The sequence below is a fragment of the Aulonocara stuartgranti genome (genome assembly GCF_965226115.1).
Source record: "Aulonocara stuartgranti genome assembly, chromosome: 22".
Classification (NCBI taxonomy): Eukaryota; Metazoa; Chordata; class Actinopteri; order Cichliformes; family Cichlidae; genus Aulonocara; species Aulonocara stuartgranti.
Window position 1 is genome coordinate 8,910,888 of NC_138957.1, and position 22,770 is coordinate 8,933,657.

Consider the following 22,770-nt stretch of genomic DNA (forward strand, 5'->3'; position numbering starts at 1 on the left):
GGATTATTGCTGCTGAAACTTGTTGCTTTTTCTTATCGCTGAAGAACAAAAGCCTTCTCTGTGTACACATATATACTAGCTGTAAATGTAGGACCATTCTTGGACCATGATTCTTGTTTACTACACTTATGTGTTGGGGTTTCAACCTTTACCATGTCTTCTTATGTCTGAGTCTTCATAGTGTCTGTCTGGATTGGCCCTCTGTCACTCTGATTCCTGTGTTACTGTGAAGATTAGATCCTCGTGTTTCTTTGTTCAGAACACATGATTAAATTTTGGGGGTTTATTGAGACTTCTTTGTATCCAAATGCCAACACACGAGGGAGGCCTTGAAAACAGAAAATAAACCTTTATTTAACCCGATAACTAAAAAAGTGAAGCCAAAGGCTCGGTCAAACAAAACAGGAACTCCTGCATGAAGAGGGCAAAGAGATGGACTGATAAAAGACTGAATGAGTTGGAAAAGGTAGAAGCAATGAAGGCTGGAAAAATATTGGAAAAGAGGGGAAAATGAACAAAGGCTGGAAAGGACAACACTAAAACATAAGAGAAAATTTACCTTGAATATAAAGTAGGAAGGAACTAAAAGAAGAAACTCCGGGAAAAAAAGAAGACAGAGATGGGGGACACTGAAAGAAAGAAGAAGCAAGAAACTAGAAACACAAAGGAGTGCCACAGATAACAGTTATTGTTGTTGGTGATTTGTCCTGGTCAAATTAGCAGCAGTCTTCTACATGTAGAAGATTGTACAGTGAAACTCTTCAGCTGAAATGATTTGGAGATCCTTTTAAATCTCTTGCCAGGCTTATATGAAGCCACCAGAGGTCTTTCGCTCTTGACACCAAACACTTCAGCAAAGATGAGCACCAGGTTTAAATAAAACATGTTCCTCTTGTCACTTCTTAGAGAGAGATTTTAGGCTGTGCCAGAGGACCAGGATTATGACGATATCTTTAGCTGGCTCCAACGACTAACAAAGAAAGAAGCAAAGTCTAGTTGAGTAATGGGAGCATAAGCAGTTTGTATGATGTTATATATGGCGGTTATTGTGACCAAGCCAACAGGGATGTAGCATAAAAAACAAATAGTGGAAGAGTAACGGCTCCATGTCATGGCCTCAGTTCAGTAGTTATTATCAGCTGTGCGGCCTGCGTTCATCAGATGATGGTATCCTACTAATGCTTATTAAACCCATGTTGCACGCTGCGGCTTTTAAGGAGGTTCTAATCATTGGCATCTAATCTAGAACACCAGATTATAATTTAAAAATGTTGGTGGTTTTATTAAGCAGCAACAGCCCTCATCAGGGGAACAGGATGTACATACATATTCAACAATATGTAGGCCAAGTGGCTCCTCAAGATGTTTTAAGGAAATCTTCAAAATTCAATGTTTCATTAATTTATTCCATTTGGGTCTTGGAGCAACTGACACACATTGGCTTCAAAAGCTCTATCAACCCACTGAATTTCTTCACGAGTCGCCGTCTTCTGTTGAATGAGAGATTCACATAAAGCACAGCCAGTGTAACAAGAGTAAAGACTTCTGATGCTACACTGTCAGGAAATAAAGTACCTCATTGTACCTTTAGGGGTACAAGGCTACAGTCATTGCACCCTTATACCTGGAGACAAGGACAGATCCTTTTTCAGGTTCACCTTGGGAGTTATGTTTCCTATAGATTGATCTATTTGACAGAAGGCTGTCTTTTAGAGATCTTTATTAGGACTGAACTAAACAGTGCGTAGGTATAAATCAGGTGTACTAATCTAAAGGAAATGGGGTGCAGCTGATTTATAAGAAACATTTCTATCTCTTATAAATGCAAAAAAAATAAAAAATGCTTATGCAAATGACTATTTTTCAAAATTCTTTGGATACAAAATTTGATTAATTGCCCAGCCCTGATTTGTAGCCTTGTAGGTTTTTTATACCTCAGCTGTAAAAGGCTGATGGTGTTGTCTACCTGCCGGGCAGGTGAGCCACCCTGACACCCAAGCTTGTGAATGTGAAGTGCCGTAGGAGTTTCACATCGATACCATAGGTGTTTCTTTTAAAAATCTCAAACAAGGTTGAATCTTAGGCTACGTCCACACATACCCAGGTATTTTTGAAAACGCAGATTTTTCTATGCGTTTGCGCCTTTCGTCCACACGTAAACGGCGTTTTCGGTCACTGAAAACTGAGATTTTTAAAAACTCCGGCCAGGGTGGATATTTTTGAAAACTCAGTTTTTGCATTTACGTGTGGACGAGAAAAACGCAGAAAACGCAGCGTCAAAGGTGTGCGCCTTTTTTGACGTCACACTGTGCGCCACGTTATTATTTCGGTGAAATGAATTTCTACAATACTGTTTCTGTTAATTCTACTCTCTGCAGTGTTTAAATGCTTACATATACACACAGTTACTGTCCCTCCACACATACGACTCGGTTCTGCTTCTGTGCCCCATCCTTGTTTACTATTTCCCAACGGGGCTTCTAGACTTCTGATTGGCCAACATTTCTACATGGTTAAGAATATAGCGCCACCTGCTGCTTTGGCATGTTCCTAGCAGCGTTTTCCTTCATTTCTACGTTTACGTGTGGACGGGATTATTTTTTAAAACGAAAACGGAAAATCTCCGTTTTCAAAAATACCCGTGTACGTGTGGACGTAGCCTTAGTGACCTCGACCTCAAGGTCAAGTCAGAGGTCAAGTCTTCTTAACATTGTTTGGTTGGGGTTGAGAGGAAGGAGGCAAGACAAAAGACATGCTGTGAACGAGGGTTAGACAATAATAAAATCTTTAAAAACTTAAAGTAAAATTAGTCTCTTGTTGCAGTATCAGGAAACACTGTCTACAGGTGTAACTTTTAATAGTTTGGGAACCTTTTTGGTCCAGAAAATTAGCCTGAGATGGTACATTTATGTAGGTTTTATTTGCAGGGAGACTCTTACTGTACCCCTGTTTCTGAGAGCGTACCTTAAACAAGGGGCGATCGTGGCTCAAGAGTTGGGAGTTCGCCTTATAATCGGAAGGTTGCCAGTTCGAGCTTGAACAGTCTCGGTTGTTGTGTCCTTGGGCAAGACACTTCACCCGTTGCCTACTGGTGGTAGTCAGAGTGGTGGTGCCAGTGTCCGGCAGCCTCGCCTCTGTCAGTGCGCCCCAGGGTGGCTGTGGCTACAATGTAGCTTGCCATCACCAGTGGGTGTGTGAATGGGTGGATGACTGGTTGTGTAAAGCACTTTGGGGTCCTTAGGGACTAGAAAAAGCGCTATACAAATACAGGCCATTTACCATTTACCAATTTCAGATGCAAGAAGTTGGGGTGAAAATAGGGCTGCTCAATTAATCGAATTTTAATCATGATTACGATCTGGGCTTTCAACGATCATTAAAAATGACTGAGCCGATTATTAGCCCCTCCCTCATGCTTTATTCTCGTGCTGTTCCGTGTGGCAAATCGAGCGCACCTCTCTGCATTTCGAACACGTGTCACAACAATTAAGAGCAGCGGTCCCCAACCTTTTTTGCGCCACGGACCGGTTTATGCCCGACAATATTTTCATGGACCGGCCTTTAAGGTGTCGCGGATAAATACAACAAAATAAAACTAGTAGCGGTACCGAAAAAAAGAAAATTTATTCATAACACACGTGAAAAGACCCAGGAAAACCGAGTAAACGATAAAAAACAAAATAACGCTGAAAACAGATAAAAACCCTGAAAACTATACATTTCACACCTGAGCCTCAACTCTCGTGGCCCGGTACCAAACGACTCACGGGCCGGTACCGGTCCGAGGCCCGGGGGTTGGGGACCGCTGATTAAGAGGACCCGAGGGAAGCTCGGAAAGCTAAGCAGAAGTTATTTGGAGAGGAGAGTGACTGCTGGTTGAAAAGAGAGGTAAAAAAAACTTCAGTGGTGTGGAAACATTATGGGTTCGCAGAGTCAGACGTGGATCAAGTAGACATAGTGTGTAAACTTTGCTACAGTGTCGTAGCTGCACCACAGAGCAACACTGCAAAGTTCACTAAACATAGATGTTTACATTTTTCATTTATTTTTTATATTGCAAACATTTGCACTGTTATCAGTATTTGCACACTATTTTATATTATTTTTTGACAATCTTTAAAGTCATTATTCAATACATTGTTATTGTTAAATAAATATCGTCAAATAATCGAGATCTCAGTTTCAGTGAAAATAATCATGATTATCATTTTTGCCATAATCGAGCAGCCCTAGGTGAAAATTCAATAGAGGTTTTTGTCGTGCCTCGTGCATAGACAAGCAAATTGAGTTGGAACAGAGGAATCTGATAGAGCTGGTAGGAAAGAAAAAAGAAAACAACAGGCACACAGTGCATGTGTCAGTGATGCATGTTTCATCTCTTTGGTGTGAGCAGGACTCTGAGGTGGAGGAGCTTCTCAGTTCCACATTTTCTACATTTCTGTGCCGCAAACAGGATTTTGAAGGAAACTGTGGTTGGTTAATTTGCACTAGCTGATTCTGATGCCATGTTTAGAGGGTGAGCTCATTTGAAACTGCTGTTTTGGCTGCCTATTACACCTGCTGATTGATTGCACTGCCCTGTTGGGGCTCATTTGGACTTGAAATACAGCGTTTTCTTGTGCTGTAAGCTTGAGGGGGGGATGCAGTTGAATCACAGTCTCACTTACTGTCTCCCAACGTAAAGCCTGGTGAAAGGAGGAAACTCTGTCTTGGCATGTTGCTAGGTGATGCATTAATATTAATGTTGTCTTTTTTCTCAGAAAAACATTAACTCCGTGCCCCCTTTGGGATAAACCAAAGCTTAGAGATATCTCCATCTCGCTGATACTTCTTTTATCCCCGTTAAAACTCGTATCAAAGGTTTTAATTACATTCTGCTAATGTAATGCTGCAGAGCTTTGTTGGGAAATTACAATTGGCTCGCAGTTTCTAGTTTGCAGAGCTGATATGGTCAGCTCTTGTAATTGAAAAACGGGTATGTGGTGCATCTGCTCATGTGATGTGTTAAACCAGAGTGTGTTCAACTTTATAGAAACAGAAACAGACCTTGTTTTGCCTTCATCTAATCACTGTCAGATCAGATTCTCAAGTCGTCTTCGTAAACCTCGACTCAAAAAAACAAAGGTTGATTGTTCTGGTTTTATCTAATGTTTTTTTGTCCTGTTGGAAAATCATTTTGTGCGGGAGACATAAATCTGTGATGGAGTTCACCTTCTCCCTCACCCTTTCCTCCTGTTGGGCTTTTAGCCCCGAGTCTTTTGTCGCGGACCCCTCCTGCACCTCTCTGCAAAACCATTTTCCTGGCGCTGAAACACAGATGTTATCCATCTGATTAAATGTTCAAGGTTACATCTCCAAATACATCAAAGTCTCCCTCTCCCGAAAGAAGAGGCGTGACAGCCAGTATTTTTGGTAGCCTGGAGGTGCAAGTGCCAGTGTCCTCCCTTTCATTTTTTTCCACAGGAACATGAAAGAGACTGCAGCGCATGTCGTGTGTGCTCAAGTAAATCGGTGTCTCTGCTCAAATTAGAAAGTATTAATGATGGCTGTGACTCAGCCAATAGGTGAGATGGGTGATACTGAAGGGAACTAAGAGTTTGACAGTAAAAATATACTGATGAGGGTCATTTTCTTTCCCATTTCCAGGCTTAGAAAAGATCTGTGTCCCCACAGAGAGAGTCCCAATAGCATCTCAATTTATTTTTTTTATAATCATGGTAATAATGAATTTTGAATATCACTTGTTATATATACTATATACTGTTTATTGGTAATTTAGTAATTCATTCACCTTAAATTCATGTGACACATGCATCACAGGAGTCACAGTGAGGTAAGATAAGCAAATGTGTCATCCATTACACCATGGAGCCTCTAATTTGTATTACACAAACAAATGTCATAATTTAATTAAGCAATAATTTTATTGTTGACAGATTATGATCAGTGAGATTTACCAAACAAACCAAGCATGTTATGGTCAATTCAGTGACTTCAAGCCCAAATCACCAACAGCATTCTGGATAGTTGGTTTGATGTGATAGTGCTTATATGCTGTGTCGGGGTTCTTACCAAACGTGGTGATGTGTACTATGGCCAAACATTGGTCTCGTCTTGTAACCAAAAGTCTTGCGAGTTGTTCAGATGCTTTGTTGGAGCCTTGCTCCAGGCAACATTTCCAAACAAGCTGTACTTGTTCAGCCTTCTTCTAATTGTACCGTCTGCAACTTTAACATTTAACATTGTAACTGAGGCCTTCAGAGCCAGACATTTGGATCTCTTGTTTCTTTATCACCGAATGGTCTGAGTTTGGGGTAAATTTACTGGGACAGCTGCTCCTGGCATGATTGTGGTGTTGTGTTAACATACACCTGCCAAAGCTTCTGCTCTCATAGAGGTGCTCATTCTTTTGAGCACTTTTTTTTGTATTAACAATTTCAATATGCAAAAATATTTAGGAGCTAAATGAGCGCCCCCTTTTTGACTCACCCTTCATGCTGCAGCTTTCTCTGCCAGAATGAGAAAGGTGGATGGCTGCTGTCACCCTGCAGCAAAGTTTACAAGAAATGATATGATTAGAAGACTGTGGCAGACGGAGCAGTTTTCCTGCATACAGACAGCTTTCATTTGAGTTTCTTCTGCATTCATTTGCACTCTCACAACAAAACAAAGCAACAGTGGATAAGAGCAGGTGAAGAAATTGCTTTTCTTCACGTGACTGGAAACCTTTATTGGCATTTTAATGCGTAAATACAGACTGCAAGGAAACAGTAGAAAGAACTAGTTAGTGAGGGTTTAATTTCATTCAGACTCACAGGTGAAGTTATTAGTGGAAACAGTCACCACCTGAAAAAATCAGGTACATTCAGCTGCTCCCTCGCCACAAGGGATTACGCTGCATGTTCAATTAGACAGAGGTTTATACCAGATGCCCTTTCCTACTGGAAACAAACCAGCAACCTTTGGCTTAGCAAGTGTTCAAGAAGTAACAAGAAACAAGGATACGCAATGGAAAACATAAAATAGCAAGAGAAATTATGAATACCAGTAAAAGAACAAAAGCCAGAAAGCAGAAAGAATAATACAATAACAATATATCAATGGGAAATAATTATAAGCAGGCAATAAAAAAGAAATCTAAGATAAAGATCACATATAATAAAAGCACATGAAAAAATAAGACTGTAAAAAATGTGTTTTCAGAAGTAATTTAAAGTAGGTCAGTACTTAAAACTGACTCAGAACATACTGTACTGGTTCAGTTGTGTTTATTTTGTTCTCCCCCTGAAGTGAGGGGGTATGTAATCGGTGCTGTCTGTCTTTGCTACCAGTCTAGCACCCACAGTTTTCAAGATATCGTTTTCACATTTTGTGTGATGGTGGAAACCAATAACAGCTCGAGCTGATTTAATTTAGGTGAAAATCGGGTCAAGGTCAAAACTTTATATTACCCACAATTTTCATGGATCTTAGTCAAACTTCACAACAATATACTAGGTCTTGGGGGACATGAGTACCTAGGTTGGTTAAGCATTTGACCTTTACCTTCATTGTTAGCGCCCAAGGTCAAAATTGACCTTGAAAAAAAATTCAAGAAACCATGGGGAGAGCTGTAAAACACATTTTATTAAACGCACTCTATGTCAGCCCTATGGCATCACAATGATGCCATAAATGTTCACAAAATCACACATTGCATAAATATATCTTAAAATCTCAAGTTTTTACAGCTTCTGAAAGACACAGATTTCAGCCAATTCTGCTTAATCACATGAGTAAACATAATAAAATACCGTTTTAGTATGCAAGGCTTCGAGGTAATAGGGTCAGGGGTTTAGTTTCCATTGGATCATCTCCAACCTTTAAAACACTTGTTTTGTTTGAGCTCGTTAAAACATTATTTTTTCAGAACGACACTAAATGACTTCTCAGTGACGCAAAAAGATTTAATATACTGCACCAGATTTCCATATTCTTTCATGTTTCATTTATGCCCAATTTTAGGTTGCAATGTGGAATTTTATAGTTTACAGTTTGATAGTTATAGCTTTTACTGTGTATTAGAAAAGTTGGAGAAAATCATGAAAAACACTCCTTTAAACAAAGCTTTACTTGTAAAATTGTTTGAGGTTCTTGCAGAGGAGAAAAAACCTAAATATTTGCTTTTTAGTAACAATTTACTCTGTGTTTGTGTGTTTTGTAAATGTGCTGTAGCTGGGTTTTGAACAAAAGACACAATCCTAATGTGTCAAATTGAAAAACTTTAAGGAGCCTTTTGACATTTTCTCAGCAATTTGAGAAGCAGCATTCACTTGAGGTTGAACAGTTCAGGAAGAAAAAGCTTTTACCAGAAGCGAGTTTTGTGTTCATTACTGTGTGACACAAGTAGCCAGTGTAGCAGTTTCCAGGCATTATGACAGGCAAGGCTAACCGCTATCGTATACTGATGTACTCTCATCTTGTTCTTGTGCTGAAAACAGTGCATCCCAAAATAAAAGAAACTTCAATTATTCTTTCAGTGAAGATATGTATTTTTTGCACTAGTACTTCTCTGCTGCTCCAGACCTGTAAGTTCATGCTTTTCAACACAAGCTCATCTTTTTTTTTTCTTGCTTCTTTCCAGAGATTGAAAAAATTCAGAAAGACGAGGGGAAGGAGGAGGAGAAGTTCATCGATGTCGTCATCAACAAGAACATGAAACTGGGCCAGAAAGTTTTAATACCAGTCAAGCAGTTTCCTAAAGTAAGTGCTATGGTATCACCACCAGAGATTTCTCCAAGAATGTGATGTGCACAGATAGAGAATTTTAGATTGCGTTATTTATAGATAATGAAGTCAACTACAGTGGCTCTACTTTTGATTTAAATTCCTTCCAACAGCCACTTGACACTTTTTGTTGATGCTTTATGTTATTAGATGTAGCATATCCGGTAGATGGTGTTCAGGCAGAGAGTCGGATGACAGAACTGGGGTAGGACGATGTTAGGGAGGTTACTTTCTGTCTAAAGAACTGTTTAAGCTTTTGAAATGTATAACTTTAATTCTAATTGTTCCTCTCTCCAGCACCAAACTCTCCTTTGTGTTGACCTTGGTCAGTGGCGCTGTGATGCATCTGTATATTAATTTGTCAACGAATAACCTCGCAGTGGATTTCATTTTATTGAATGTCAAACGATTCCTTGTGAAACATGGGAGATTCTGGGTCTTTTACAAGCTCTAGAAGCTGTTTTTCTCATGACAATTTATCGCTTGTATGGGGAGAACGTGATTGCAATGTGGCCCATAAGTCACAAATATAGAGTCCAGGACGGTCGGCTTCACAATGACCTCCATGTAAAGCCGTTTTGAGTGATAATACTGTTGGCACATTTGAGAGCACTTCAGCCTCACCCGCTAGCAGGAGCCTTCATCGACAGCTGCATTTACTGGAGCCACAAGCTCGATGCGTGACAGGGATTTCCCACTGGGAGCGTGATGAGGAGGCTTGGTGTAAAAGTGAGAGGGCTGCTCCTAGTTGGGGGACATCGCTCAAGTTTTCATCTCAGCCCCCACGGGAAGGATAGCGGCAACCTTCAGTATACCACTGGAGAGGACAAAGCTGAACCAACAAACCTCTAGGTTTGGTTTCATCAATCTCAACACCAGACTCAGAGTGACATTTCAGCATATAAACATCACCATGCTTTATTATTGTTATTATTTCACACGTAGCACTTAGTTTGTATTTGTGAAAGACTGTAGATCAAACAGGAGTTAACACTTTATGTACTTTTTAATGAAATATTATAAACTAGAAATTTTTACAAAAAAATGCAAAAAAAATGGTCCCTCGTAACATCTTTTTAAAACTTTAAAAATCAGTTTGCTCCATCTTTTCTTTCTTTAATTTTTATTTAATGAATTTGTCTGAGGCTTAAAAGGGATTTCATATATTTTTAAGGACTGAATCCCCTGCTGAACCTTGACAAACTATAGATAGATGCATTTTGTGAATTGTATAGGCATACACCAGGAATTCAAATAGAGTCAAATCTAATTTATCAATACGTACTGTATGTTACATTAATGCAGTCTCCATAGTTGTATTCTATAGATAATAATGCATGTAATGCTAACATTTTGCTAGCTAAAGCCTTTGAGACATTGCAGCTGTTTAAAGCACATTTCATGTTCATTCATGTTTTTAAAAATCTGTTTAAATAATAGTCAAATGAACTCAAAGTGTTTAAAAAGTAAAACCACATTTAGCTTAGATTTCCATATAAAGGTCTTTGTCTGTACTGTGGAAAGACGATACATTCGTCATCCGGTAAGGTTAAGATGCACTCTGTTGTAAACCTCAAAGTAATTCAGCTAAATAAAATAATCTCAATTAGCGCTGCCTGTGTACGACATACATATGTGTGTAATGCTATCTGAGACTGATCTGAGTCTCCCAGGTTCACAGCTAAACAGATTTGCTTTGACAACTTTGATAAGTAGAGCCACTAATATGCTGTTTAGAGCTCCTACAAGCCACCGGAGGAAGACAAATTCAATTTGTTCTATCTGACAGGTAGCAGTGGCAAGAGTGATCTGTCTGACTTGAATGGCTTTTCTCCTGAGCTGCGAGCATCACCTTTTGGCTTCTGGCATTGAAGTGGCACTGCCATTTTCCAAATGGCCATTTAGGAGCACGTGCAGAGAGGTTAAATCCATCGTCTGCAAACACGGCTTTTTATCAAAATGAAGCAGGCAAGGACACCATGCAGCAAATTCTAGGCTGAGATAGAGCCGTGTGTCAGCAGTGATTTTTAATACCCAACACTGATGAATTATTTAGAATTTCTAAAATACTGGAAAGAATGACGCTTACAAAGGGATCCACTATGTGGTGCGGGGTGTTGTGAACATGGCAGTACTGTTAAGTTAGCTGTCTTTTACGTTTAATCGAACCCTTGTCGACATAAATCACTATGACACATAATGTCACGCCTACCCAGGAACTAAAAATATTCTACCTTTTGAACGTCCATGCGCTATCAGAGCTCATCTGTACCCTTCTTGGTTCTGTAGGCCTTCTCCTAGAAAGCTCTCTTTTGGCACAAAGCACCACAGGTCATTAGTGAGGCGTAAGGAGTCCCACCGGTTTATTTCCAGTTCAGACTGTGGCGTTTCTCTGGGCTGGGAGCTGTGATTTATCCTTCTGCTGTCGCTCCTGTCCTGCTGTCCTCAGCATAATCACTCGGCACTGGCTCTCTGTGCGCACACCTTTCGCCAGACTTGCAGTAATACATTCAGCAAATGATGAAAAGAGCTCAGATGTGCTCACCACCACTCCCGCCCCCTTCAAGTTAAGCATGATTAATCAGACATCCTTTCTCTTCCTGTGTCCCCTATTCTTTCTAATCATCCACAATTTTTTGGTTTGGGAAAACAAGCTGGGCCAAAATACAACAATTAACTTTTTTTTTTTTTGGCAGGGAGGGGTCTGTGTATTTGCATCTTATTATTATTTTTCATTCAAGTAACAGCACAACAGAGCAGCAAGTGACAACCTGTGATTAAATACATCAGGTTGTTTTTTTGGTGATTACAGAAAGCAGCAGCACAATCCTCTCACACAGTCTAATGACATGAAGCGGCTACAGAAGCCCGGGCAGGTTTTCATAAGTCATATAATCCTTCCTGATAACGGAAGCATTAGCCAAACCCCAAAGCATCAATCACACTGGAAGTCAGACAGATTTTGATATCTGATAAACAGCAGGGATTACAGCTATTTGCTCAGTATAGACTTATATATGTGGAGTACGGTCCATATGAGGAGATGTGTGCAGATGTACCGACTGCCTCATGATGTGTTCAAATAACGGGATTAAGACTTCTCTGTGACATTTACTGGCTTTAATCAAACCGGTACAAAGCAAATCTGCATGATCCCTGTTTAAACAGCCACAAACTTAAAATAGCTCCAAACACATGGCATTACATCATGTCACTATATTGTCTGTAACATTAGTGTAACATGACTGGATTAAGCTGCTGCATAGCCATGGGGCAAAAATGAGCTGCTCTGCTCCTCTTTAAAGATCTCGTCCTGCCACACTTTTACATTAAAACAGGTTTACTGTGGGGTTATATGATGAAGGCAACACAATTTAGGAATGTGCATGCACCACTTGAGCACAGCTGGCTTTAACCTAGCTTTAAGAAACATAAGCATTGCTTGTCAATATTGAACACATCATGGCAGAAACATTTTGCTTTTGTTTTTTGGAAAACCCAGAATGCACCATGAAAATGATTTCATCTGAAAGCTTTCAGAGACCATACATGCAAAACTGTTTACTGGTATTATAATATCTCTACTGGCAAGTGAAATATTGTTTGCCCATTTTTTATCCTTGAGACCTATTAGAATAGCTTTATTAGCATGTTAATTTTATTAGCACTTACAAATTATTCCTCTTTATATTTTTCATCTTGGTGCAACACTTTAGTTCATTCACTGTCTAATACAAGCTGCTTTAGCTCAAGGGCCACCCTCCTGCTAACTCATTACTTCTTCTTCTACTTCTTCTGAAGTGAGGATTTCTGACATTGTTAAGGCCAGATTATAGGAAAAAAACGTCTACGTAGGCATCAGATTATATATATATATGAACTCATCATTAAGGATAGAGAGGAGGTCACAAAACCCTCCAAACTCCCCAAAATGTCCAGAGAATAAATGAGGTGATATGTGTTAGTATTCTTCTGATTTCCCTCTATGGCCTAACTTAGTTAGCTGGTTAGCTTGAGTACCAAACACTACTTCTTGACTCCTTCAGTGATACGTATAACCATGGCTTTATTAGCTGGAGTGCTACATTTTTATTTATCAGTTTTTTAAAGAATAGTATATAAATGTAAAAAGACTTGGACCATCATTCATTTCTTTTATATTTTACTGAAAAACAGGAAATAGGTGCAACAATTTTTTGAAACACTGCAAACATAAATACAATTACAGCTTAGAAGGCAATTAACAGAGTTTGTGCAATTCTTACAAGTATGTTAGAATATATAGTAAATATTTGATATAATGTTGAGGTCCACTGAGATTTGCACAGTACTCTATAATTTCTCATATTTAGCTACCCAACTTGAGTTCCTTTTGAAGCTAACTACATGATGTGTTTTAGTGGTACTGTATATATTATATCATAAAAAATGACCAAAGTGAAGTGTTACCACAGAACCTAGAAAGGTTTGCCAATTCGCCCACTTGGTAATCCACACCTTATGCTTTTAGCTGTGTCAGTGTTAATCTTCAATACCCATGCTTGGCCTCAAACTTGACCAATTATTTTTGGAAACTAAATGCTTTGGCATTTAAAGCCATTTTTATATAAATGCCCGAGGCCCTAAATATCTTTTCCCCCATCACTGTCTGCCATTTCTCACCCTTTCTGCAGCTCCTTCATTAAACTATGGCTCTGCACTCATAGAAAGAGCAACAAAACCCTCCAAAAAACAGAGAATATTGTTTCCTCTAAAATGATGATCAAAATAACTATTTCAGAATTTGGTTTCCTGCTGATGAGCCTTATATATTCTGTTTTTGTGCTTTTTTTTGTTTGTTGCAACAAAAAGATCCAATGCAGTGATTGGATACAAAATACAACGTTAATTTGTCTAATTAGTGTAATGTGGTCTTGAAGAGGATGCTGGTGGGGGGATTTCTTCAGGTGTAGACTGTGTGGTTAGCGCAGACTAATGAGACAGTGTGTAGGATCTGAATTCAAACGAAGAGCACCCTGACACGTTTCTCTTTGAGTAGATTCTGTCTCTATTTAAACTGTCCTCTGTAGAAAACACTGTATCTAAATGAAGAAGGGCATTTGTCCTCTCAGCTCAGCAGAAAGCCAGCTTCTCTCTAATTGTGTCCCTTATTCCACTGAGCCTCAATTGCTCTGCCAGCAGAGTAAATTTATGTCTGCATTCATTTCTGTTTCACAGCCCGTCTGATTTTCTCTCCCTGTAAATTAGCTTCTTTTTGCTTTCTGCCTGATGCCCATGTATGCACATTTGATAGGGCTTCTACGCTACACTTGTACACAGTATACACAGCAACGCTTTGTTCCTGATCAGAAAATACTCTTTTCTGCTTGTTCAAGCGTTTTTACCCATCGGTGGGTACACACAGTTGGTAGCCAGAGGACTGAGATATCTGCACAAACATCCCGGACGTCGTGTCCGATACACAACCTGTCAGGAGGAAGGAAAGGGTGCATAAAAGCTTTGGTAATGCGCAAAGATGTCAACTGTGTGATCTGGCTCTGCAAATCATTGTTCAGGAGACGGCACAGCTCAATGATCAAAGCTCCATCCAGGTGGAAATGATGGATGCTCAGGACATCGGTTAAACTCAGCACATTTACAACATTTCCTGACACCCTCTGTTTGCCCTGGTGCCGCTGTCTGCTTTCATCATCCTTTTGTAAACTCGATTCCTTTCGAGGGGGCGCGCGCTTTGTTTGCGTAGATAATTTTGAATTGAATATTCTTCACCTGACAATTCATTTTGTCAGAGTTTTTGTGATGATTGATGCTTGTAGAATAGAATAGAATAATCCTTTAATTGTCCCACAAGGGGAAATTTGGGTGTAACAGCAGCAAGAAAGACACATATACAAACAAACAGTATAGAAGACACAGAACAGAAACATAGACAATTTTTACATATTTACATGAAGGACAATGGTAGTTGGAATTCTTAGTGGTTCTTACTTTTCACGTGACTCTTATGTTCCCCCTTCTGTGTGTATAATAGGGCTGCCACAAACGATTATTTTGATAGTCGACTAGTCACCGATTATTTTTGCGATTAGTCGACTAATCAGATCATCATCCATTGGACGTAAAACTACAGCTTATTGCACCAGCAGCATCTGCTCTTATATAACTATCATTAGCTTACAGCTTTAAGTGTTTAAGGTATGTGCTAACTAAAAATAAAGACAAGATGGTAGTTTATTAAATTTTAATGAAATTTGCAGATTGTTTCGGTGAAGTTTAATAAACTCCTTGCTATCTAAAATATAACAGGACACTGGAGTATATTCTGGAGCATCTCACACTTCTGATAATCAGCTGTCTGCTTGACGTTTATTCAGCTGTGTAAAAACTATAACTTTAATCTCAGACAAACCGATTTACTCAGGAACAAATAAAATACTAAAAAAAAAAAGCCAAACAATAACATTTTAAGTTATCTAAGTGACTCATATATATTTAACCTGAGTAGCGAAAGACGGCGGTGGGTTTGAAAACGATTTGCGGGGAGTCCGGTGTTCTCACGGCGCTAGTGAGCCTTGCCCCCAGCTCGATAACGAGCTAGTGGGTAACAGACGTCTCTGAAAACGTCGGAGCGCTTTTGAAAATATGTGGTGTCCTGATAAACTGAGCAGATATTTGAGGTTTACACAGCTACATTCTCACCTGAAAATATGTTAAACGTTTATTTTGTGACCCAGAAAGAATAATAAGAGTAACATTAAAACTAACTAGCTGCCGCCATTGTTGGAAACTGCGCTGGGCCGCGCTATGAATTCTGGGACACAGCTGCTTCTTCTTCTTCTTCTTCTTCTTCGGGGTTTAACGGTAGCTGACATCCTTGTACATGCAATGCTGCCATCTTCTGTTTCAGTCCGTTATTACACTCTTAAATCCTGCCACTTATTCCTGCGTCTTTTGTGATCTTACAAAGTTTCAAACGACGCGTCGACTATTAAATCAGTCGTCGACGATTTTGATAATCGACGTAATCGTGACTAGTCGACAAATCGTGGCAGCCCTAGTGTATAACTGTTGTTTGAGTATATTCTTGGTTTACCTTCTGCTTTGCTTTGAAGTTCAGTTCCTCATGTCCCTGTGGTTTTTACTTTCCTCTTTTATTGCTTTACAGTACCAGTAATAATAATAATAATAATAATAATAATAATAATAATAATAATAATAATAATAATAATAATAATAATAATAATGGATTGGATTTATATAGCACTTTTCAAGGCACCCAAAGCGCTTTACAATACCACTATGCATTCACTCTCGCATTCATACACTGGTGGAGGCAAGCTACGGTTGTAGCCACAGCTGCCCTGGGGCAGACTGACAGAAGCGAGGCTGCCATTTCGCGCCATCGGCCCCTCTGGCCGACACCAGTGCCTCATTATCACGCTCATTGAAATTAATGCTCGGCGGTGTGGCCAAAAATGAGTACTCGTGTATTTTTGAAGTATTTGGTCACCCGTTAGACGAAAGCAGAATCACTCTCATTTCTTAAAAACCTCCATTGAACAGTCACCGCTCCTCTCTCAGTCACAAAGTTCTGAGCATCTCTTCTCCTCATCCTCCGTCTGTCTTTACGCTTCTTGAATCTAGCAACAGAGTCCTCCCCAGCTGTTAACAGACTTTTATGCTACCTAGGTAGCTAAGATTACCCAGAAGCCTGTGCGCCTGCACTATGTAACTATGGCACATCTTAGTGTTAAAAATAGTCTCTGTCACAATTGTCTCAGAGTCGTGATATATTTTAGGAGTTGACTCGTCCCAGGCTTGGCCATTGAGGGATGATATTTACTTTAAGTGTACAATCACATCCAGGCACAGGACTCTGTGTAATTACAAAAGCTGGAGGAACACACTGTATCTGAGAGCGGCTGGATTTCAGCCTGGCCGGGATAAAAACCCAGCAGTCAGTTACTGCATTAGAGCGAATCACTAAAGCTTGCTTCTCAAATCCTTCACCCAGGAATTGGCAGGAGCTTCCTAATAAGCACTCGCTTTCAGAACAAAAGGCAGGAGAGATATAGGTGAGGTGTAGAACAAAACTGGCTGTTTTTTTTAACCTCCTGCTCGCTAATTGATGACCTAGATAGTGGAAGGAGACAGCTGTATAACTCACTGTTAAAGGGAAAACATAGGGAGGAGGAGGAGGAATGCATCGTTCCCCTTTTGTCTCTCTGACCATCTTCAGCTGCTGGTGAAATTGTGATGAGGTTCTCTGACTTTGGTAGGTGTCTGTGCACAACACTGGAGATGGCAATGTGTAGCATTTGTGTTTTTGCACTTGAAAAGCAGTGACCTTGTGAAGTGATGTAGCTGCAGAAGCCTTCAATGGCCCAGAAATGCTACACGGAAACATTTATATTCAAATATACCAATCTTTGAGAGAATGTCATCAACTGACAAGGTAAAGCTCATGGGGAGATGTTCTTATGCCTTCATCACCTGCAAAATTAACAATAAATAAAACTGGCTGCCCAAGTTTGTTAATAAAAACTGCACTTAGGATAGAGAGTCATTTCTTCCTTTATATGCTGCCTGTTGGGTTTTTTGGCTAGCTCATTCACATCAAAATCATCTCTCCCAATAAAATGTATCTATTGTATCTATGTATTTCAGGGTTTTTTTTCTATTGCTGTTATTCTATTTTATGTTGAGGGAAAGTTCTTCATGTGGTTGTCTGTTTTTGTTCTTCCCTTGTTGTTTGGAGTTCACCTATGCCTCAGTGTCCCTGTCTCTGGTGCGTGTCTTATATTCCCCCTCAGTCTTTTCTTTGGTACATTGCACTCAGTATTTCCTGCTTTCTTGTCCTACTGGCTTTCTGCATTGGTTGTTAGAAGTTGTTTTTGGTTTTTGTTAAATAGACAATTTCAGTGTTCAGATCAAGATTCAAGCTCGCTTTTTTCCAACCTGGCAGTCTGCGTTGTGTCGAATATTGGTAACAAATTGTAATGTAACATAACATAATATAACATCACTTTGAAATAAAGTTATTGTAGTTAACTGAACTAAGAAGCTAAGAAATAAAACCTGAAAAACATTTTTAGTCACTGAAAAATATGAAGTTGTTTTGAGTTGTTTCAACTAGAGAATGAAACAAAAACAAAAACAAACTAAAAGTATGTACTTAGAAACATCTCACAGATGTTCCCCATTTTATATTAAAAAAACCCCAAAAGCTGAGACTGAAACAAAAACTAAAGTAAAACGATCTGTTCTAGTCACAAGGAGATGCTACTACTGAGCCTGTGTAAACCAGTGTGTCTCTGGTTTTGGGGAAAATGGTCAAGAATCATATCTGAAAGATGACAATGAAAGTTTGCAGAAATCAACTTTTAAGATGAATAAAAGACAATAATTTTGAAAAGAAAATAATTTCTAAGAGTTTATTTGATAACATGCAACAAGCTTATTGCCCAAAGAGATGTATGTACTGTATAGAGGTGAGGTTTCCGGTGGGGATGGTGTGGAAATCCTTACTCGGTTTCTTCCACTCCTCTCTTACAGTTTCCTGACTCCAGGTCACCTTTTCCCAGATTTTCACCTTCAGCTTCCAAACCTTGCTGGAGGAGGTCCCGTGTTTTATTTACAGATAAAGAAGTCCTGCATTATTTTCTGGAAGTGTTGATCTTTTCGGCAGTTTAGTAATTATGAGATATGAAACATGTGTATGCCAACTTCATCACTGATATTTTTACCGTGGTGTTTGTGCCACTCCTGAAACCGAACCTTGCAACAGTGCCTTTTGAATGTCATGTGCTATTATTCTTTTTTGAAGACTTTTGGCCGGAGCCACACAGCTTTTTCTTGTGCTATAAAATTACAGCCCATGAAAAGGTGACCTTGTGAACCTCAGATAAGACATCTCAGAAATGCTTCCTCAGTGATTTTATCAAAATATGAAAGAGGAAAACCACTGATAAGTTTTCATTAGCTTCAATCTGTGGTTGAGCCACATGCGACTGACATAAAAGTCTTTGCTCTTTATCTCAAACACACAGATTCTGACTGATCCGTGCTCTCTTGCTCTCTGTTGCAGTTTAACTTTGTTGGCAAACTCCTCGGGCCACGCGGGAACTCGTTAAAGAGACTACAGGAGGACACTCTCACAAAGATGTCAATTCTCGGTAAAGGATCCATGAGAGACAAAGAGAAGGTAACCCTCCAGTCGGTTATTTCATTTGTATTCGTGCTTGCCTTGCTCCTTTTGCTCTCTTTCACCTCCAACCCATTTTAACTTGCTCTGCTGTTACTCTTAAAAAAGATTTGAAGTGAACAGGATATAACCTTAGAGTTAAGCAATGCCTCCCATAGAAAAGGGGGAATGTGAGGAGCCCATCTTCTTCATTTCATAAAATGACATGAAACAACTTTGTCTTATTGTCTCAGCTTTGCTCAACTTTTTTTTGGCCTCCCAGAGACATTGTAAGCTTTTTATATGCACACCCACTTAGATTCAGTGGCACTGAAATTTCCAAAATATCTTTCAGCTTATCAGAGCCAAGGCGAAGGATTGTGGATTTAGACAAGTCAAGAATAATTTAATCATTTCTAAAGAACTGCATGTACCAAGACCAACAGTTCAAATTGTTGTGCAAGTTACTGAGGAGTTTAACCACTTGACTAAGATCTGAAAGTTTTAAAGGTTTAAATGGTGTGAAATAACCCATAAACCGGCAAGGCATAGGCCTGGAACACCTGTGTCACTGTGTACAGTTGAATGAGGTTATCATTGCCATAGACTGAGAAGCTGTTGCCCAAGGAAGAAGCCTCTATGCAAGAGATGTGTAACTGATTACATGGACAAAGAAAAAACCTTCTCGAGGAAAGTTTTTATGGTCAGATGAGGCAAAGATTAAATTGTTTGGCCACAATAACAAGAAGTTATTGTATGAGTAAAGCTGAGGTGATATAAAGCAAACTGCTGCTAGAATTATCCCCTGGGTTTCTGGCTACATTGCATCCGTCACAAGTCAGTTCCCTGTGTTCAGACTACCTCAGAATTCTGATAGTACTGCATATATTTTTTCATGATATAAAGGTGTCATGTTATAATATCAATGATGCATCGACATTATGACTTAGCATTCCACAACAGTAAGACCAGCTCAGACATGTTTGACAGCAAAAGCTTCGTCAGCCTCTGACGATTTAGAAAAAAGGGAGCTACTTCAACAACCTCCAACAAAGCACAATACTTTAAAAAATATATAAAGTATATTTCAGTAAACTAAAGTGAGGAAATTGTTCCCACTAAATGTGGAAACAACAACCAGGCTCTGAACGCACCGGAGGAGGAGATGCTAGCAGCTGGTGGTGTGATCCAAACAAATGACTCCACCGAGCATCGCTGCAGCACTCACTAGTTGCTTTCCGTATGACAGGGAGCGCAAACGATGGAGGGAAATTACTGATGTGGGCTCATGGTGGTAAAAGCAGCTGGATAAAAAGCTCGACCTAAGACACAAAATCCCAGGTGGAAAATATTTTTCAGTTATGTAACATTATTGTGCAGGTTCCAGAGAGTTTGAAGGATACGCGGCTTTAGTTATTGTTATTGTCAAACTAAAGTGGCTAGATATTATTTTCACTTAAAATTCCCATTGAAAACACTACTTTGGCTACTCTTCGGTTTGCATTTGACTGACAATAGGTCACTATTTTGTACTATTGTACTAATGTGCTGCTTTTACTTGCACCTTGTGGCAACAGATTTACACGTTGAATTAAATAGTGTGTCATTTGAGACAGTAGCTGATTGCAGGGTGGAGAACGCCCTGCCTTTTGTTTGCTCTAATAAATGCTGCTCCTGCAAGCTGCAGTCACCAATAAAACATTCAATATTCTTTTCTGCATCGTCAGAAACATAATTATCACTAACTTCCTTGAAATATTATGATAAAATACGCTGAAATTTGATCGACCTGATAAAAATGACTGAAAATAAGTAGCCTGTGCTTCACAGTGGCACGACAGCAACAGCCATAACTTAGCTATCAGTTTAAAGCTGCAGAATCAGCCTCACAGGTTAGGTTTTATAGTATTTCTACTACATTAACCATAAGTATGCATGCAAGATGGATAAAGCACCTAAGTGCACTGAGAGTTCAAAAGGTGAATGTAGATTTTAGTATAAAGAGCTTTGGGTGGTCAGTAAGAAGTTTTAAGATGCAATTTGCTAAGAGACAATGAATTCAGATATTAGGTTCACCCTGTGTATATTTTTGACCCTGTGCTTATTTTAGAAAATTCAAAAGAAAAAAAATAGTCCATCAAATTCTTTTTTTTTTTTTTAAAGATCTGTCTTCACATCCATAATTATGTGACTATACAAATGCAACTGTACATAGCTGTAAATAATAGGTGGCCATTAATGAGTGCCTATAAAATTAAAACTACGTTTTTGCATAATTGTTAATCCCTTCCACTTATTTAATCTAAATATAAAATATACGTGGTTTACAATCACAGAAAACAAACATAATGAGTCTTTTTTAAGGAGTCAATTAACCCTCTGAGGTCTACGTCATCATCATCAGTAACAATGCTAACCCTAGCTACGCGTTTTTAAGTCAACTAAAAAATTTCTTTTTAAAAAAAAAAAGAAGTAATTATTGATGGTTGTCAGTAAAGAATTAGCATGGGGTGACTGATCAGTAATGAAACCTTTATTTTAAAATGACAGTAAGACTGAATAATAATAACAAAAGCACAGTGTGGTATATACAGTTTTATATGTGCAGGTGAGAATATCAGCTGCAATAATTATCTAATATCATTCACATCACACTTACGAAGGCTTTCAAATAGAATCACAGGGAGTGTTTTTAATAAAAGAAGTTTTTCCTTTTTCATTTTCTTTTCGTTCTAAATTGGAAGACGCTGATCTGAAAATGTATAAGTGTGTTTGTCTCAGATCACCCCCCGTATCTACAATCTCTGCTTGATTGACAGCTCTCAGGTCACCTAGGCTCCATTGGAGAAATGCAAAAACAACTATGTCTGGAAAACAAATTTCAAAAGTTTATGGAAATGGGAATGATCTTGGGGATCACCAAATACGCCTGACATCTTTCAAAGCATACTTCGTCTCTCTCGTAGCGTGTAAAACACATGCAGTCAAATCAGCAAGCACACAGGAAAAAACACTCTTTCTGGATTTATGGGTTTGTTTTCATAGAAATTTTGAGTCTTTGTGAAGATTCGAACCAAACTTCATGGGAAGAAAAAAGATTTTGTGAAGAGGGTATAGCTTGAAATTTCAAACACAATCCAGTTTAATGACTTCTATCATCCTCGATCATGTCCACACATAAAGAGAGGATATAAATGGCTCTAACAGAAGATCCTTAGCAGCCGGATTGATTGCACACAGGAGTGTTTAACTGGGAATAAATCGACTTCTCTTGGCTTGTCTGTGTCTCCTCTCCCCCTCTGTTTGTCAGAGGTGATTTGTTGATGGCGATGACTCTTGCTATCATACAGCACATTCTTTTTGATTACTGTGATCAATAGTCTTTGATGGTACACTCCTCTCGAGTAGGTGGGAGAAAAGATCTGTTATGGCGATATGCTGACCTCGGCAGCCCTCAACTGTCTACGTAGAACCGCTGTGGGATTTATTCCTGACAGCTTTCTGTCAGGGACGCTCCTCAAGCTAGTGCTTCCTCTCTTTTTTTAGGTGAGGGATATACCGTTGCTGCAAAATGAATACTTCATGTTGAGCTGGTTGCTGACTCTCTGTTTTCAGCTTCACAGTGTGTGTCATTGTAGTTTTGTGCCCTTGCGCGGGTCAGGGTGCTGGGCTACTGCAGAGCAAAGAGAGACCCCCGAAGGCTTTTTCTAGACAAGTGAAAACAAAGTTGTCTTATCTGTACAGACACGCCGAGTGAAGAACCGCTTCCTTTAAGGACACATTTCTATTTATAATGATAAAATGCATACTGCACCATACCT

The 22,770-nt window shown here is 39.3% G+C and overlaps 1 protein-coding gene and 1 long non-coding RNA gene across 4 annotated transcripts in view; one reads left to right on the forward strand and one right to left on the reverse strand.

Moving 5' to 3' along the window:
• The window catches only part of LOC309698366, a 310,269-nt gene that overhangs the window by 174,452 nt on the left and 113,047 nt on the right, over positions 1 to 22,770 (reverse strand). The gene's annotated exons all lie outside the window — the stretch shown is intronic.
• Positions 1 to 22,770, forward strand: part of khdrbs3 (KH domain containing, RNA binding, signal transduction associated 3) — a 153,483-nt gene that overhangs the window by 63,278 nt on the left and 67,435 nt on the right. For all 3 annotated transcript variants that reach the window (XM_082520722.1, XM_082520723.1, XM_082520724.1), the window contains exons 2-3: positions 8,624 to 8,742; positions 18,854 to 18,970. In XM_082520722.1, the coding sequence (XP_082376848.1) occupies positions 8,624 to 8,742; positions 18,854 to 18,970 (236 nt within the window). The remainder of the gene's footprint in view (positions 1 to 8,623; positions 8,743 to 18,853; positions 18,971 to 22,770) is intronic.